Here is a 17495-nt window from a genome sequence, read left to right as displayed (position 1 = left end):
TGCTGATGCGTGTGTAAATCCTGTTAAAATCTTACATAATTCCCCCTAAGTGCTTTTACGTGCCCCCAGGGGTATTCGTAGCCCTATTTTAGAACCACTGGACTAAACCCACCAAATCCACTCTTGGTACTTTTGTTTCCTATAGGTTAGTATTGAAAACACTGGTTACACTCAAGGTAGCATTTTTGAAAACGCTCTCAATAAACAAACACTAGTCGGCTTCATGTTCCCATTTATTTGCTCTTAATTTGAAAAGAAACACGCACGCCGTTAAAACGGATTCTCCGATACGTGCGGGAACCCTGTGAAAATTCCACATGCCCCTCGGGGTAATTTTACTCGAATATTTCCACGACAGAAAAGCAAATCTTTGACCAGAGGTGTGTTCACTTTCGCTATCACCACTGCGTTGTAACGCGCCGCTTTCCTTTTCCAACAGTGATCTCCTGGCCTCGTGTTTTCCCAGTCAAGGCCGACAAAAAGTCAAGTTTCAGCAAAGGTTAAAATGTTATTGAGGTGCTTGACAAAATAGCGGCTTGTGGATTAAAATAGATTATATATATATATATATATTTACGCTTCAAATTTCTAAATACAAGGACAGCCACCAGTGCTCTCCAGACATTCTTTAGTATACAAATCCTTTACACGCCTTGCTTTACCCCATCAGCAAAAGTAACATTTTTCCCTTATGGAAATTGTGTTTTTTTCCCAAAAGAAATCCAAGCAAAAATAATAATAATAATAACAAAAAAAAAAAAAAAGACAATGCCAAATGTATCGTCCATGTCAGTTTGGGTGTAAAATGTGTTTTTTTTTTTTAATGTGCAAAAAATAAGTTGAATAAAAAGGCATGCCGACCACAAATGAATCCGGAAAATGGGGAAGTCCTTTGTGGATTATGGATAATATGAAGGCTTGGAGGATTTTTATGAGTTCGGCAGGTAGAATTGCACGGTGGGTCATGTGATCCGTGGGCCGGAGGTTCCCCCCCATCCCTAAAAACGCGGAGCGCCGGAAAAACGGCGAAGTGGAATGGATGCAAGTCTCCAAGTGGTTGAAAGGTTCCAAAATTCAGTCCGGGAAAGTTTGACATTCCGCGTGCCCCGCTTGTAAAATTCCAAAAGTTCAACCTCCGACGGATAGGCGCCAATGCCACCAAATATTTCCCAAAATAACCCGTTGGAAAAAAAAAAAAAATGCAGTCCAGTCCAGGAAAAATCCCTTTTTGTTATCCACAGTGAGAATTCTCGGATTATGTGCCACAAAACGGACAAAATCGGACAAAACGAAAACAATTCGGCGACAAGAAGCCAAAACAACAGCTCGGCCCGTGTATATTATATTCCGTTTTTTTTTTTTTTCACTTCCGACATCTTTGAAGAGTGTAAATCACCTGCATGTGACGAAATCTATTCGAACAAGTGTGGAGGATTTACTGGCGTTGACTCGGGGGCTTGCTAATAAATCACTGGCTCGTTTTGGACTAGATGGTGAAAGCTTGTAATTCTTTTCTCATTGTGTTTAGATGGACAATTTGTGGCGGATCTTTGGCTTCGTCACAAATGATTGATTGAAAAATATTTTATATTGTTGGACGACAACTTACCTCCATTTTAAATAGGCTCGTCGTTTGTCTCTCTTGGTTCACATTCATATGATTTTGTTAGGTTTTGAACCGGTGGTCCTTAACATTTTTTTCCTAACAAAGTGAGGCAAAAAAAATGGACCAAAAATGGTGTCATTAATGGCATCTGTGCAAATGAGTCACTATAACACAATATAGCAAAAGGTTTTTTCTTGTTCCAATCGATTTGCTCTCAATTTGAAAAAAAAAAGGGATCAAATTATATTTTCTGTCACATGCAGAAGCGCTGTTAAAATTGCTTGATCCCCATACGAGAACCGCGGTTTTGAACTAATATGAACCATTTGAAAAATACACTTTTTCTAATTAAAACAGGTAAAAATGGTTTTCAAAAAAAACAAATGATATTCCCTAGAGAAAGTGGTCATGGGAGTTCAACTCACTCATTGGACGTAAAACAAATTCCCGATGTGTGTTTTTCAAAGTAAACTAGACTTTTATGCTATAGCGATATTTGTATGAAACTCACAAGGCGGACTGCCACTATCTGATTTTTTTTTTGTATCTCAACAATGCCACTTTATAGCCAATGGTACAAATCTTCTTTACGTTTCTATCACATGTTAGGGAGATCTGCGTTCATTTAATGTGGCGGCATCCCGCCGTCGACGTGGAATCAGCGCAATTTTACCCACAAATCCGCGAGGCGCTAATGACGCTAACGGCCAACATTAGCATCCGCGCGGGGACCACTCAATCGTGCGAGTTGTTGTCACGGCGACCGCAACTCAGAGCGGCTGCGACTGAGTCCTGTGGAAGGCGTGCGCCGAGTGGGCGTGGTTGTGCCCGGCGGGGACCGACCGGTTCTGGTTCTGGGACGGGGGACGGGACTGCGGTCGGGGCTGCTGCAGGATGTGCACCACCCGGCTCAGGCTGTCGGTGGTGGCGAAGGCCAAGTACTGGCAGCAGAGCCAGTCCTCCAAGCTGACGCCGCAAGCCGAGTCCATGGAGCGCTCGGCGAACTTGATCATCATCAGCGTGCGCTTGAGGTCCAGCCAGTTCTGGAGGGTGGCCTGGCGCTGGCCGGAGGCGGCGCCGCCGCCGCCGCAGCCCAGGGCCTGGAATAAGTCCTCGCGGGGTCCCCAGAGGAGGCACTGCAGGCAGGCCCGCGCCTCGGCCATGCGGATCCGTTCCGACGGGTTGACGGTGAGCAGCAGGCGGGCCAGCTGCTGCAGGCCCTGCGAGTAGAGCGAGCGGACGGGCAGCGCCGGCAGGTCGGCCCAGGTGTACTCCCGCTCTTTCAGGTCCGGCGTCTCCTCGAAAGGATTGGGCCGATGGAGCATCTCGTAGATGAGGATCCCGGTTTGGAACTCGTCGCACTTGCGGAACTGCGTGGCCGTGATGATTTCCGGCGCCAGTCGGGAGTGGTCCCGCAGGGTCCCCGGGTCGGCGGCCGCCAGGGCGCTCTTGCGCTTGGCTTGCGAGAAGTTGCTGATGATGAGGCGGGCGGGGCAGCTGGCGCCGGCCGCCGATTTGCAGCCGCTGTTATCGTCGGGCCGGCAGTGAACCAGCAGCAGGTTCTCCAGGCGCAGGTCGCAATGCGTGACGTGGTACGGTTTCATGTGCTCCAGACCCGAGCACAGCTGCAGCAGCAGGAGGCACGCCTGGCGCTCGTACAGCTCGGGGTTTTGGACGTGGCGGGAGGCGCCTTGCCGGACAAAGTCGGCCACCGTTTGGAAAGGCACCTCCCGCGTGATGACCACCACCCGGCTCCGGGAACGCGCGTCCAACTCGCCGTTTGGCGGCTCGGCTTCCGGTTTAAGTTCTCTGTTTTTCGCCGCGTCCCCGCCCTCTTTCTTATCTTCCTCCCGCTCTTCTTCTTCTTCTTCTCCCGCGGCCTCTTCCCAGGGCAGCATGCTGCTGGGGACGTCGGCCAGGAAGTGGCCGCAGTCCTGCTGGATGTTGAAGTGCAAGGCCAGGCTCTGCCTCACCGCCAGGCTGTGGAAGAACTGCTGCTGGCTTTCCTTCACTTTGCTTCGGCAGATCTACAAAAAACAAATGCGTGACGTTTACCACAAAGGGAACGAGACGGAGCTTTGCCCCCCCCCAGTCGATGCACTGACTATAAATAAGATTATTATTGATGAAAATTGTTTAAGTATACCTTCACATGTATCCTTTTTAACATGAACAACAGAAAAACATAACTTTCAGCAACTGTTAATTCTTTTTATCGCGTTTATACGGGTTACAGCTTAGTCTAAAACGGAAAAAAAAACAAGCAAGTGCACCAAAGTGCCTGAAAATAAAAGAAAATGATGAAAATTAATACTTTATTTCAATTACATTCCACATGACAAAAACAAAACCTTTTTTCTGGGATCATCCACGCCCCCCCCGGCATCACCTCGCGTCCCCCCGCTCCACTATTTGAGAAGCACTGGCTTAAATACTGCGAGAATGACCCCAAAATGGTCAAAATATCGGATGCGGGTTAAAAAGACAAACTTTGAGAACCACCGATTTCGTACCTTAATGGCGTAGTTGACCAGCGGGTCCTTGGCATACGAAGCGGTGTAGTAGACGGCGTCTCCGGCCTCGCAGCAAGGTTTTCCCGTGGTCAGCCTGAAGTGGGACCAGCTGTCGGTCTCGAACCTCAAGTGATCTTTTTGGCCGGCCATGAAACGATCCTCGCACTTGGACGTCAGCTTGCGCAGGGTGTCCGTGTGGAGGCCCCTGATCCTGCCCACCACCTCGTCCCAGCTGTCCAGGCCCCGGTAAAGCGCGGGCCTGGGATGCTTGGCCGGAGCGACGCCTTGTCCCGTTTTGCGATTCTTGCCGGTGAGGGATTCGCTGCTCGGGTAGACTTTTTTCTCTCCGGGGGCGCCGCCTTGCGACATCAACGAGGACATGCTGTTGGCCGGCCGGGCTCTGCTGACGGAGGCGGCGGGGCGCTCCAGGGAATCGCCGCTCTCCTGGTCGTGGGCGCTGATGGAGGAGCTCTGGCTGGCCGTCTCCCAGGTGGTGTCCAGGTCATAAAGGGGGTTGGCCACACTCAGGTTGGTGCCGCCGGGTTTGGCCTCCGCCCTGGGTCTGAAGGCGCCCTGGACCGGCTCCTTGGCCGCCAGGCTGGGCTCCGTGACGGAGCGGGGGACCGACTTTTTCGGCAAGGGTGGCGGCGGGGCGGGCTTCGGTACCGCCTGCTCAACGAGACTTTCCAGATCGATGGACGCCAAGGTATCGTTGGATGCCTTCATGTTGCGGGGCTGTTTCAGTGGGATCATGTTGGCACGAGATTGACCTGCGGGAGAAGATAACAGACGATCAGCGCTACAACATAATTTCCGTGGACTTATATTTTAAATGTGGACTGTCAACTTCTGTTATGTCTTCACTGAAAACGCTAGATTGACTAATTTACATTTTTCAGGAGTGATACGATTTTTACGGCTCATGGTTGAGTGGTTAACAGGTCCGCCTCACAGTTAAATTCCGGTTGGCCTTTTTGTGTTGGGTTTGCATGTCCTCCCCGTGCCTGTTTTTTCTCTGGGTACTTTGGCTTCCTCCCACAATTCAAAAACATACATGGCAGAAATATTGGACACGCTAAATTGTTCTCAGGTGTGATTGGGTGCGTGAATGGTGGTTCATCCCGGGGTGTCCCTCGCCTACTGCACGAAGCCCGCTGGGGTAGGCAACAGCAAGCCTGCGACCCTTTTGGATAAGCATCTCCAGAAAATAGATGGACGGATGATACAATTTTAATGAGTAAAGAAGGCTGAATGATATTTTTAGCTGACATTTTCAACAATAGGTAAAATATTGGAGTTAATATGGTTTAATGAAAAGCTCTCAAAGAAGGAAGTTCAGTGTTTGTGCCAACCATTTAAAATCGATTATTTCAGGGTTGTGAATTTTGACTAAGTTCAGGTTGCTTTTCACAGCAAATTCCGACCTTTCCTTTCATCTCATTATCAGACTGATGCAGACTAATATCTGAATGGCACTTGGAAATATACTTTACAGTATATGAGAACATTTTAAATTGATAGTGTATAGCTGTACATACACATTTGCATAACCGAAACGCCATACGAAATGACACTAGTCATAAAGACAGAAAGTAATTACGTTTATTAGTTTATCATTGTATTAAGTTAGTCGCGGTTAGCGAATAGCAACATAAGATGGCCGAGGTTGGCTCAATTTCTCTGGACTGTGAGTAAGCAGTATTTTTAGTCCCTTCCTATTTAAATCCCGCCTCAAGGACATTATGTCAAGGAAGTAACACTTTAGACATAAGACAAAGAAAGGACAAAAAATGTCTTTTCGCCAACGTGGGTAATGATAAGCTAACGCATTTAGCTTGAGAGGAAGTAGCGTGAAGGAGCTGGACACAAGTCTTACCCCCTGCTTGACTCAAGCTGCACTCTTGGTCTGCAGAGAGGCTTAAAGATGGAGTGGCTACAAGTGACCTTATTTTTTGGCGGGAGGGTGGGGCAACTGAATTATGAGGGCTGATTCAAGTGCCAGGCGGGCAGATGGCAGAAAAAAAAAAGGTGTCGGCTAAAAATGAAAAGGCGCAATTCATAGAAGAACCTTTTTTTGACGGATCAAGCGCAAAATCTATTAAAATCTTTTCTCGCGCCCACAGTTCTCCTGCAAATTATTTCTTCTATCGTCATCATGTTTGCCATTTTCTCTTGGTGCATATTCTAAGGTTGCGAGCAACTCGCCACGTGTAGGCCGTCATCTTAGCGAAGCAGCGGAAGTCTTAAGACAGAGCAGACAGGATGAAATAAATGGGTCTTGTTAATCCTCCCTGGAACGAGTATATTTAATGGCTCTGCAGTAATCCAAACGCGTCTCTGAGATCAATGCTTGACATATTACTCTCTCGCTGGGGTGTTTATTTTTTCATTTAATTGTATACATTAATCCTATAAAAACCAACTGATTTGACCGATTAATAAAACGCTCATGAAATATTCACCGACACGTGTCCCGGTAAAAACTATCTTGGGAAAAAGTGCTTGATTATTTGAGGTATTGCATTTACAGCCCATCTAAAATGGATTTGACGTCTACAGCTGCCAGCCAGTAAAAATAGACGTCTAAAGTCGTCACTGGCAGTGAATGAGCTGACAGAGAAAATCAATTTTATCTTTGTTGGTATTTTTTCACCGGGATTAAATCTTCCGGTACAGAAATGAGAGTTAAGACATGATGTAACTTGTTGCTGCGGTTATTGAATCAGAGAGCGGCAATAACATCACGAGCGGGAGGCTCGAAATTGTGAAGCCAAAAACGGGCCGCGTTTAAAATAAAGCAAGTTGAGAATGCTTTAAGTGGCAAAGCCTACCTCGGGTCTTCGGATGCCTAAAAGTTTGAAGGCAAACGCAAGGACGCGGAAATATTTTGCGATGCTCCCATCCCAGAGACGCCTCTGATGCCAGCTCCCGCTAATACTAGCGCTTTGTCCCTGTTTGAGCACGGTGCCTCCCACTGCTGTGCTCCGGTATTAACAAGTGAGAGAGCGACATACTAGGATGGGAAATGGGAGAAAAAATGGGCAGCATTCCACGGTCGAACTCGAGAAAGTTGACAAAAACATGGTAGACTGGCCATTCTCAACTATATTTTGCCAGGCTCCCCCCAGAAAAGAGAAAACTTTTTGCGCCCTCGCCAGTCGATGCACTAAACCTAAAGATTATTATTGACGAAAATTGTTTAAGTATACCTACACATGTATCCTTTTTAACATTAACAACAGAAAAACGCAATATAAATCAACTTTCAACAACTGTTACCGTATTTTCCACACTATAAGGCGCACCGGATTATAAGGCGCACCCTCAATTAATGACATATGTTAAAACTGTTTCCATATATAAGGCGCACCGGATTATAAGGCACAACCTCAATCAATGACATCTTTCAAAACATTTTCCATATATAAGGCGCACCGGATTATAAGGCACACCCTCAATTAATGACATATTTTAAAACTTTTTCCATACATAAGGCGCACGGGATTATAAGGCGCACCCTCAATTAATGACATATTTTAAAACCTTTTCAATCACAATATAGTAATCTTCAAAGTGATAACAATAATAACTCAAATAATATTTAAATTCTCAATAGCATCATAACTCAATGTCAATATGAGCAACCTTGTTCAACTGTAAACGCACAAAAGAAACAGGTCAAACTTACTTTATCACTTCATTCACCATCTACGAATCCCGATCTCAATATCGATCCATATATAAGGCGCACCTGATTATAAAGCGCACGATCCGCTTTTAAAAAAAAATCTGGCTTTGAGGTGCTCCTTATAGTGGAAAATACGGTAATTATTTTTATTGCGTTTATAAGGGTTATAGCTTAATCTAATCTTGGAAATGTTTTCTTTTGATTAAAAAAAAAAGGCTACTTTCATGAAGAACTGGAGAAATCTGAGAATAGAGTGGCTGAAACACTAAGGAAGAAATTCATTTCACTAATATGCATCCATGTAAAACCTAACAAAAATAAAAGGCATAACATATTTCACAAAGGAGTCAGTATAACAGTTTAGCAATAAAGTACTTCACGTTCCAATTGATTTTCTCTTAATTTGAAAAGAATTGAATTGATCCTATCATGGATTTAAATAGCAATAAATTAGATTCGCGGAGATGTGCAAAAACCTCACCTAACTCCTATGCGCCCTCACATACCCTCAGAGGTAACCGCAACTCCATTTCAGACATATTTAATCTGATAACGCCTGTCCTTCAATTAAAACAACGCTGAGTAAACACACTTGATCCACGCATGTTCCCCACTTCACATACCCACGCAGGCTCACATTAGCCTAAAGTAAAATGCTGCTCCACAGGCCCCCCCACTCTTTCCATCACTTTGCGCTCTTCCACTCACGCTGCAAATTCCCCATCCACACAGTGGGCTTTACCTTTCAAGTGCTCGGTTACATATGCAAGACAACTATGACTAACTCTCGCTCTCAAAGCATTACCGTATCTATTGCTAGACACACATACAAAAACCCACAATAAGTGATTCGCTTGTCCTATCATAAAATAAAATAAGGACATATTGGGTTAGCAATAACCTCAATATTTCAGTTTCTATGGTGGTATGATTCTGCTACATGCTTGAGTCAAAACAAAAAACATCCTGGATCTTTCCTGTTATTTTGGTTCCCTTAATGAAGAGAACGTCAACACCGTGCCGCCAAAGTCTTCAGAGATAGCGTTTAAAAATTGAGAGTGCAGCCGCAACGTTTTCAACACAATCAGCTAAAGTAATAGCAGGTTGTCCGTCACGAAATGTATTAAAACTTGTTTCAAGACCAAGGCGGTTGACTTGTTACGGTTTTGCACTCAAGCCGTTTCAGCAGGATGGAGAGGTGCGCTGATGCAACGATTTTTCAGATTAGGGGTTGAATGAGTCAGAGTGATTGGAGAACCTCGGTTAAAAAATGGGTGAGGCATTTTTAACCGCCTCGGGGTTTATTTAGTGGGCGCTGTGAGAAAGGTAACAGGTTGTCATGCTATGCACGGCAGTAGGAGATTGCTAAATTCAAAATAAGGCCAACTTCAAATAAATTACCTTTTCAAAAAACATGAGGAAAACGATGCTTTTATTTTGTAATAAAACTCAAAATCGAGAGCCGTCGGATTCCTTTTCAGAGGAAGTTTATCAGACGTGCATGATTCAACTGACAGTTGCCGTTCCTACTGATCACTTTTCACAAATCAGGCTTACTCACAAGTGCCGTTTTAGTCAGCTAAACAAACAAAAAAAAAGAACAACACACACATCGCGAGCGTAATCCTGCGTTGTTCTTACCGAGGTTACTGTAGGTGGCACTGCACTGGCTGGAGGCGGGCGAGTGCGAGTGATGAGACTGATTGCCGTCATCCTCGGGCTCCCCGAGGCTGGCGCTGCGCTCGCTGGCCGACGCGGCCCGATTGGCGCGGGCCTCCTCGCAGTCCCCGAGCACCAGGCCCAGATTCACTCTGGCGGGGAGCGGGATGACAGCGGGCAGCTCACGAGCCGCCGCATTGCTGGCGCCGACTGGCAACTGGCTGGAGATGAAAGAGAAGGCAGGATATGATAAGCCCAGGAGATGATTGGGGGATATTGTTTGCGGGAGATGTTGAGCTCCGTTAACTTCCTTTAGCAACAGATGCTACCTATGGAAAATGTACAGTAGCTACTATATTTTTCGAGACGATAATTTTTCGTGGCGATTGCCTTCAGTGTGATTATTTGTTGATGATGTAAATGCTGTCACAACAAAGGCAATTGAAGCTTAGAAGAATCTTGTTTTTGAGACAAGGTGTGTTTTTTTTCCCTGGCAATGATGTTTAACACGATTACCGTATTTTCCGCACTATAAGGCGCACCGGATTATTAGGCGCACCCTCAATTAATGACATATTTTAAAACTTTTTCAATCACAATATAGTAATACTCAAAGTAAAAACAACAATAATTCTAAAGTCCCAATAGCATAATAACTCAATGACAATACGAGCAACCTTGTTCAACTGTAAACACACAAAAAAAAACAGGTAAAGCTTACTTTATCACTTCATTTCCCATCCAAGAAATCCCAATCTCAAGATTGATCCATATATAAGGCACACCTGATTATAAGCCGCACCATCAGCTTTTTTAAAAAAAATAAGGCTTTTCGGTGCACCCTATACTACGGAAAATACGGTACTTGCTTATGATGTAGACAGGGATGAATGTTTGTATCACATGCCATAAAATGGGTTATTAAAACAAAATAGTAGAACCTTGTTTTAAAGTGTGTTAACATTATTTGTGTAGTGTGTTTTGTTCAGGTTTTTCAGGTTTCAGACATTCAGGTTTTTGCCCCTCTTTAACTGGCTACCGACCAATCACGGCGCACCTGCTTTCTGGCTCTGGTAAAGACCAATCAATGCATGACTAAGTCCAGAAAACAGGTGAATCACGATTGCACGTTGCCTAAACCTTGCACACATCGCGATGTCATTTTCAGCGAGCAGAAAATGTGTTTTAAAGACATTCGTTGTACAGTAAAGTTGTAAATGAATTACAGACTGCTGAAAATGAGAAAATATGTAAAGTGTCCCTTTAAGAAAATACAGAAATGCCGATTTTAACAGCTCCTTTCCATCATTTCTAAAAATTGCTGTGGTCACATTTCTCTCCATTTTTGCACTTTGGCAAAGGCTTATCAATTCTATGCTCTATTCTTGCTCACAACAATGAATGATTAACTGAATATGAACGAAAACCCCTCCAAAAAAAGGAAAAAGGTCAGTCAGGTCATAAGAGCAAGCGTGTAGTCACCGTCGAGACGCTGGGACAACTTTAAATGATCCCCACGTGGATGAGTCATTATCTTTGGGAAACGTTTGGATTATTTGCTTTTATGACTAATTAAAAAGTCCCTGCGTGCACACGCAACTTTAAGACATGTTACCGTACAATTGCTTTTGCAATCAAAACAAAAAGGAGAGTATTTCTTAGTAGACCCTAGGAAAATCAATAACAACACCGCTAATCTAAGACGTTTAACTTAATGGTGGCCTGAACGCCAACTGGTAAATAAGTAAAAGAAGATGATGCCATATAGTAGTTGCATTATAGGTGTGAGCTGCAGCATATAAGGGATGCAAACATTCGGAAACAATTGGACATTCTGTGATCAGTCCTACAATAATATTTCTGCTTATGGCCTATCAATTCATGTGGGGAATACAAATCCTGAATTTAAAGGGAAGAAACGCCACGGCGAGGCGATGTGGCTCAAACAATGAGCATTGAGGGTAGATCAAATATACAGCTGGAGGGACCTTGACACAAGAAATACCTTTATGGCTGCGACACGTTTCAAAGTCAGGACCTGACTTGTTGAGACGGCGCAAACGCGGTTCAGTTCGCTTTCCTTTCACCGCAAACGCTAAGCCTTTGTAAAGCGAATCAACTTGTATTAAAAAAAAATCATAATCAAATCCTCAGCAATTTATCCTCGCAACTCATTAAGATACAAAACAATAAGAGTTTGTTTCTTACCCGCTGTACTGGCTTACACAGCTTCCCATTTGCGAATCTTGACTGACGCAGAAAAATTCACATTTTGCGGAAGGCTGGACTAATGTGAAGATATTTCCCCGTTGTTCCCTGCGTGTAGTCCTCTCGTTATACTTCTCTAACAGTTCCTACCTGCCGAAGGTGGTGTGTGCTTGCTAGCGCTGAAGAGCACGCCTACTTCGGGCTAATAAAACTGACTCAGTCAGGTGGAAAAAAAAAAAAAAAACAACAATGATAACAGACTTAACCCTTCATGTGTCAAAAGACGTGGTGTGTAAAGTGATGGCTTAGCACTGATGGACTGCTTGCTTTGTTTACCCAGGGACGGCTCAGATTTTTATGAAGCTGCTGCAAAATGGCTGGAATGCGTTAACCGATTGACAGCGGTGTCGGAAAGTCCGAGTAAGGCAACAATTATGTAAAAAAAAACAAACCGTGTACTTCTGTGTAAACTCTCCTTAGCCTGGCTGACTAAATCGTAGTGGAATTGGTTTCACATTCCACATGCAGTCTCCCTTCGCTTGATCGCATTTTTATCCCACGCCATTGAAGCAAACATCCACAAAGGAGTTGATATTAGAGATAAGCAAGAAGTTCTGGAATATCTCAGTGACACAGAATGAAACGGCATTCCAAGGAAATGATCGAGTTACCGATTTAGACATTCATAGATGATTGAGTAAAAGAACCGTTCACATTTTTTTTTATTAGTAGTTTTGAGTGCTTGTAAACGTTTGATTACGGCACACCTTTTGTATTATTACATGGGGGAACATCATTTTTATCAGGTAGGTGTGACAGCTATCATTGACTACCGTATTTTCCGCACTATAAGGCGCACCTAAAAGCCCTATTTTTTTTTTTAAAAAGCTGATGATGCGCCTTATAACCAGGTGCGCCTTATATATGAATTATTATTGAGATTGGGATTTGTAGATGGGGAATGAACTGATAGAGTAAGCTTTACCTGTTTCTTTTGAGTGTTATGCTATAGTTATTATGCTATTGAGAGTTTAGTTATTATTTGAGTTATTAATTTGAGTATTACTATATTGTGATTAAACTTTTTGATTAAAATTAATTGAGGGTGCGCCTTATAATCCGGTGCGCCTTATACATGGAAAAAGTTTTAAAATATGTAATAGATTGAGGGTGCGCCTTATAATCCGGTGCGCCTTATAGTGCGGAAAATACGGTACATTTTGTGTACCAAAACCGACCTCCATTTTTGTCTATCACGTCAAGTTTTTAAACTGTAGGATTGTCATTGTCTTGATAAAATATTGAATATGTGGTTATATAAATATACCAGGAGAAATAGTTTTAAGATGAGAGAAAGAAAGAGAGTGGGAGAGAGACATAAACAGGATCAAATGAAATACAACTGAAAACAATATGTTCATGGTTACAAGGTTAAGAGAAAAATCACTGATCCTCTTAAATGCTACTATGCAAGATTTCTCTTTGCATATTTTGAAAAGAATGACCTATCAGAAGCTGCACACACCTCTGCGTAAAAAACTTGCCACGGTGCTGTAACATAATCAGCTCTTCTTATTACAGTTTTACTTCATTCAGTCTGTGAAATGTTACTTATCTGAAAGCTAGCATGTGGAATGAAAAAAACTCTTTCTGAATTAGCATGCTAATTTCAGCACTTTTCAGCATAAAACCCTAACATTCATTATTTTTTTCAACTTGTTTTCCAGTGTCATTCACACCGACAGATTTTCAATTAATTTGACATTTTAGAGATAAGGTGTCAACTTAACTTTAAAGTTTTACAGTAGTGTTTGGCCAAAACTATATTCCGCCGAAAAAAAAAAGTATCATAACATATCCAGGTGTTATGAGGAGAAAAATGTTACAGTTCACAGAGAAATACCTTAAGTCGTTGACAGGGGCATCTCCAGTGACCTCCGGTGTTGGCGGTTGTCGTCCTGGGCTCAAAGGTCCGGACTCCTCATCATCGCAGGGTGTCAGTAGTGCAGTCTCCTTACATTCTTCCACTTGCAGTTCTCCTTCTACGCTTGCGGTGCTAGCGCTTTCCGTTTTGTAGGTAAAAACAATAGTTGGCTTCTGAGAGGGATCCTCGGGTTTTGCCTCGGAAAACCAGTGTCGCTGCTGAATGGATGGCGGCGGAAGCATGTGAATGACAGTTCCATCCAGCCCTACGAGCTTGCCTTTTTCCTTTTCTTTCTCCGTCTTCTCTTTCTGCTCATCCTCATCTTTCCGCCGCCGGAAGAAACTCTTAAAGGAGATCCAGCGTTTGGGCTTTGAGCTCTCCGGTTGAGTACGCTTCCCGTCTCCATTCAGACGGGTTTCAATTTCACCGGTGCGCACAGGAGAACCGGAAGCAGAGATCTTCGTCCAATTGCTAAAATGCCTCTGGAGGATATTGGAAGCGTGATAAGGGGAAGACGTAGACCTGGGAGGGGGGAACGGGGCGGCGGGCTCGGACCGGCTAGCGGATAGGGGTACGGCAGCAGAGGCGCTCTGAGATTTAGACAGAACTTTTGCGAGGGTGTCTTTCATCGGTTTGGGAACACTTGCGTCATTTGAAGCAAATAGCGACTTTGGTCGTGTAAGGGTCTCCTTCATGGCATCGGGTGGGAGCGCGTAAAGTTCTTCAGTATTGAAGGTTTTGTCATGGGCAGAGGGCGACTCTGGAGGAGACTGCGGGGGCTGGATGGAGGCCACGATCTGTGAGAGCACAGCGCTGGCATCAACTTGATGGTTTGATCCCGCTCCCGAAGAAGACGACTGTTCGATGAGATTATCCCGACTGAAATTGCGTGTAATGGTAATACGGGAAGGGCTACTTTCAGGGGAGTTTTCGGCTGGAAAGGGGATAGAATTTGTGCATGTAACGGGGGGAAGAGCTCCGTTCGGTGAGCTCGTCACAGTGCTTGGGTCTGTAGTGGTCATGGGTTGTAAATTGTGTGGCTTTGTCGTTGCTTCGAGCGGTGCTTTCGTTTCTTCCAAAGACGCTCCCTCGGACGTGCCTCTGCCAGAGAGGGTTTTGTCCGTCGACGTTGACTGGACGCTCTCGGAGGAGCCGATCTCTTCGTAGGTATGGCTGGCCACCCGGCCGCCGAGGCCTTTGGCCTGCGTCAGCTCCCCGTGGAGTCCCAAGAAGCTCTTGTACACGGCTAAATTGTCGTAAGCGCTTGGATTGATAACTATTGGTACCTTCACGGCATTCTTGGAGCTGCGGGCATATGCCGGTTCATCCCGGATGATAATGGGGAAAGGCGGCATGCCCGCATTGTTGAAACTGTTGAATTTAATCTCGGATAAATTTGGAGATTTCACAGGGACGGTCCTGGAAGAAGACAGCCCGGCAACCGGAGAGGTGGGAGCTGATTTGTGGCTGAAGTGTTGGGTATGTATCGACTGGCCCGCGGGGCTCCCATTCCCCAGATCCACTTTGGGGATCTTTTGACGAGGACTCGTGCTTGACGTCCACACTTCTTGGTATCGCATGCTCCCTAGTTTCTTTCGCGAGGCGTTTGAGTGGACGACGGATGCGGGTGACGTCGGTATCGCGGGCGAAGTCGGAGACCGCGGCTGTTCCACAGAAGTGCTATGAAACGAAGTTTGGCCGCAGGGCGTTTGTTGTTTTTTGTGCTTCGGTGTAGGAGCTACTAAATGTTCATTTTTACTCGTCATGGAAGCGGATACATCTACAACGGTGTAAGGTTTACAGATGAGTGATTTCTCTAAATTTACAACACGATAAGGCTTGGCCTGCTCCTCCGTGGGACTAAAACTGATTGTAACTGGTTGGCCCGGAAGGGCCTGGGGCATTGGCGCTGACTGATCCTGATCATCCAATCTGATAGCCAGAACGGCCTTGTGCGTTTCCATAACCTTGACTGGACTCAGCGCTCTGTGAGCTGTCTCTTTTTTCACAGGAGAAGTGCAGGGAATAGGGGACTTGACGGATGTCGGGGATTGAAATCCATTTCGGTGAGCGCATGACGTGTTGCTCTCACTACTAGATGAAGTCTGAGAATCTTCCGGGAGGGATGACGACGATCCCGGAGAAATTGTGGACTCTGAATTCGTAAGGAAGCCGCTACCTTGACAGTCATGAGGTCCGTAATGTGGAATAACACCAGTGGAATCCATGGAGGGGTACCCATTGAGAATTTCGTCGTAACTGTCATCGTAGTCCACGGCGCAAATGCGTTGTAAAGAACGATTGCGGAGTGGAACGGTGTTCCACTTTTTGCTCGCAGCGAAGGGCACGGGGGATAGAGTGGCAGCGCGGAAATTGGCAAATCGGGGCTGACCTCTCATACGGATCTCCATGGCGAGTAACTCTTCATCACTTTCATCCCAGCTTTCGTGTTCCTCATCTCTTTCCGACTCTTCCTCCTCGTCATCTTCCTCGTCTTCGCTCGAAAATTCGGGGTAGCAAAAGCGCCCGCCCTCTGTGCTGATTATCTCTGCGCTATCGCTTAGAGATACGCGTTTTTGACTAGTACTGCCACCACCTGTAATGCAACTTCCCATAGCCAAACAGCTAGCAGCCGGAAGGCCTCTTTCTAATGACCTTTGGAATGAGCTACTGATCCGTCCCCAAAACAAGTCTTTAGACAAAGGTGTTAGGCTAGGACCGGGGCCTAAGCCAGCAATCTCTTTTAAGACATCAGTCAGTCCACTGTTATTATTTCCACTCGGCGTCCTTGGGCTAAGTTGCTCGTAACCCTCAATTTCGTCGGCGGCATCCTCGCCCTCGTTGTTGTTGCTCGCATCGCCGGCCCTCTTACAATTTAACCCGTTGCGATTCCAGACCATGAAGGCTGTACTTTTACTTGGATCCAGGACAGCCGTTGGACTCTGCATATTGCCGTTAGAACCCGATCCTAATGAAGAACAGGGCAGCATCATAGTGGGCTTAACGGCGATGGTCGGTTTCTTTGCCACGGGTGGTCGGAAGTGTCCTGAGCGAGCGGTCCCACTGCCAGCTCGCTGGGAGTCGTTGGCCAGGTTGGAGTTGGTTCTGGTCCCAGCATGGGGTGGATTCTGCTGTTGGGATGCTGCGAGTCTGCGCTCGGCTCGAGGCTTGTCCCCAGCGCTTGGAGTGGAGTGCAGACTCTTTGGTTTGAAGCAGTTCTTGCACTCGCCCGGTTTCCACACATGCTCAGTGAACGTGCTGCAGGCAGACATGGCTGCGGATCCACGGTTTGCCTTTCGTCAGTGGACGGCGAAGCCCTCCATGAAGATGCTGACTACAGGTTCCAACTGTAGTTCAAAAATAGGTCCGGTTTAAATCTGAAGTATGCACATGTCTGCCCTGAAATAGGAAACAGAAGGGAGAGATATTTTTAAGCTGCTTGCAGTCAAAAATAATACATTTAGCAGCCACATAGTCAACTGAAGACCGGGCAAAACAAACAAAAAGGTGAAGTATTACAAGCGGTAGTACTACATTGTCACCAACAGATGGCAAGATTTCTCTACTTTTGCCCAGAGGGACAGCAATCAGATTCATCAAACAAAAGGCACATAGAAGATGAAAATCAAAACAAAAAGGGCAGCAGTAAAGAGGATTAGAAGTGTTTTGTTTGTATTATCCAGGTTGAGCAGTTATTGCACCGCATTAATATTGCCAGTGAATTCTAACTTATGCGCCATACAAGAGCTGATCCGCATCTTAAGATTGCCTTTTCTTGTCAGCTTTTAATGCGTGATTTGCAGGTGAGGAATATGATTATATCATGTATTCAGATATGATTACAATACTCAAACAAATGAAAAGAGATGGAACATAATTCATGACCGTGGGTATCGT

The 17495-nt window shown here is 45.2% G+C and overlaps 1 protein-coding gene across 1 annotated transcript; it reads right to left on the bottom strand.

Annotated features, from left to right (window-relative positions):
- Positions 1-215: 215 nt before the first annotated feature.
- peak1 (pseudopodium-enriched atypical kinase 1) lies at positions 216-16907 on the bottom strand. The gene is made up of 4 exons (XM_088417825.1): positions 13578-16907; positions 9449-9687; positions 4120-4889; positions 216-3633 (listed from the first exon to the last, which is right to left on the bottom strand). Exons 1-4 carry the CDS (start codon positions 16868-16870, stop codon positions 2377-2379), a joined length of 5559 nt encoding a protein of 1852 aa, XP_088273951.1. The 5' UTR covers positions 16871-16907; the 3' UTR covers positions 216-2376.
- Positions 16908-17495: the final 588 nt, after the last annotated feature.

The sequence above is a fragment of the Hippichthys cyanospilos genome, chromosome 6, assembly GCF_059441005.1.
Source record: "Hippichthys cyanospilos isolate Australia breed blue-spotted pipefish chromosome 6, RoL_Hcya_1.0, whole genome shotgun sequence".
NCBI classification, from domain to species: domain Eukaryota; kingdom Metazoa; phylum Chordata; class Actinopteri; order Syngnathiformes; family Syngnathidae; genus Hippichthys; species Hippichthys cyanospilos.
The sequence above is the reverse complement of the archived record's forward strand: the minus strand, read 5'-3'. Positions and strand labels throughout refer to the sequence as shown.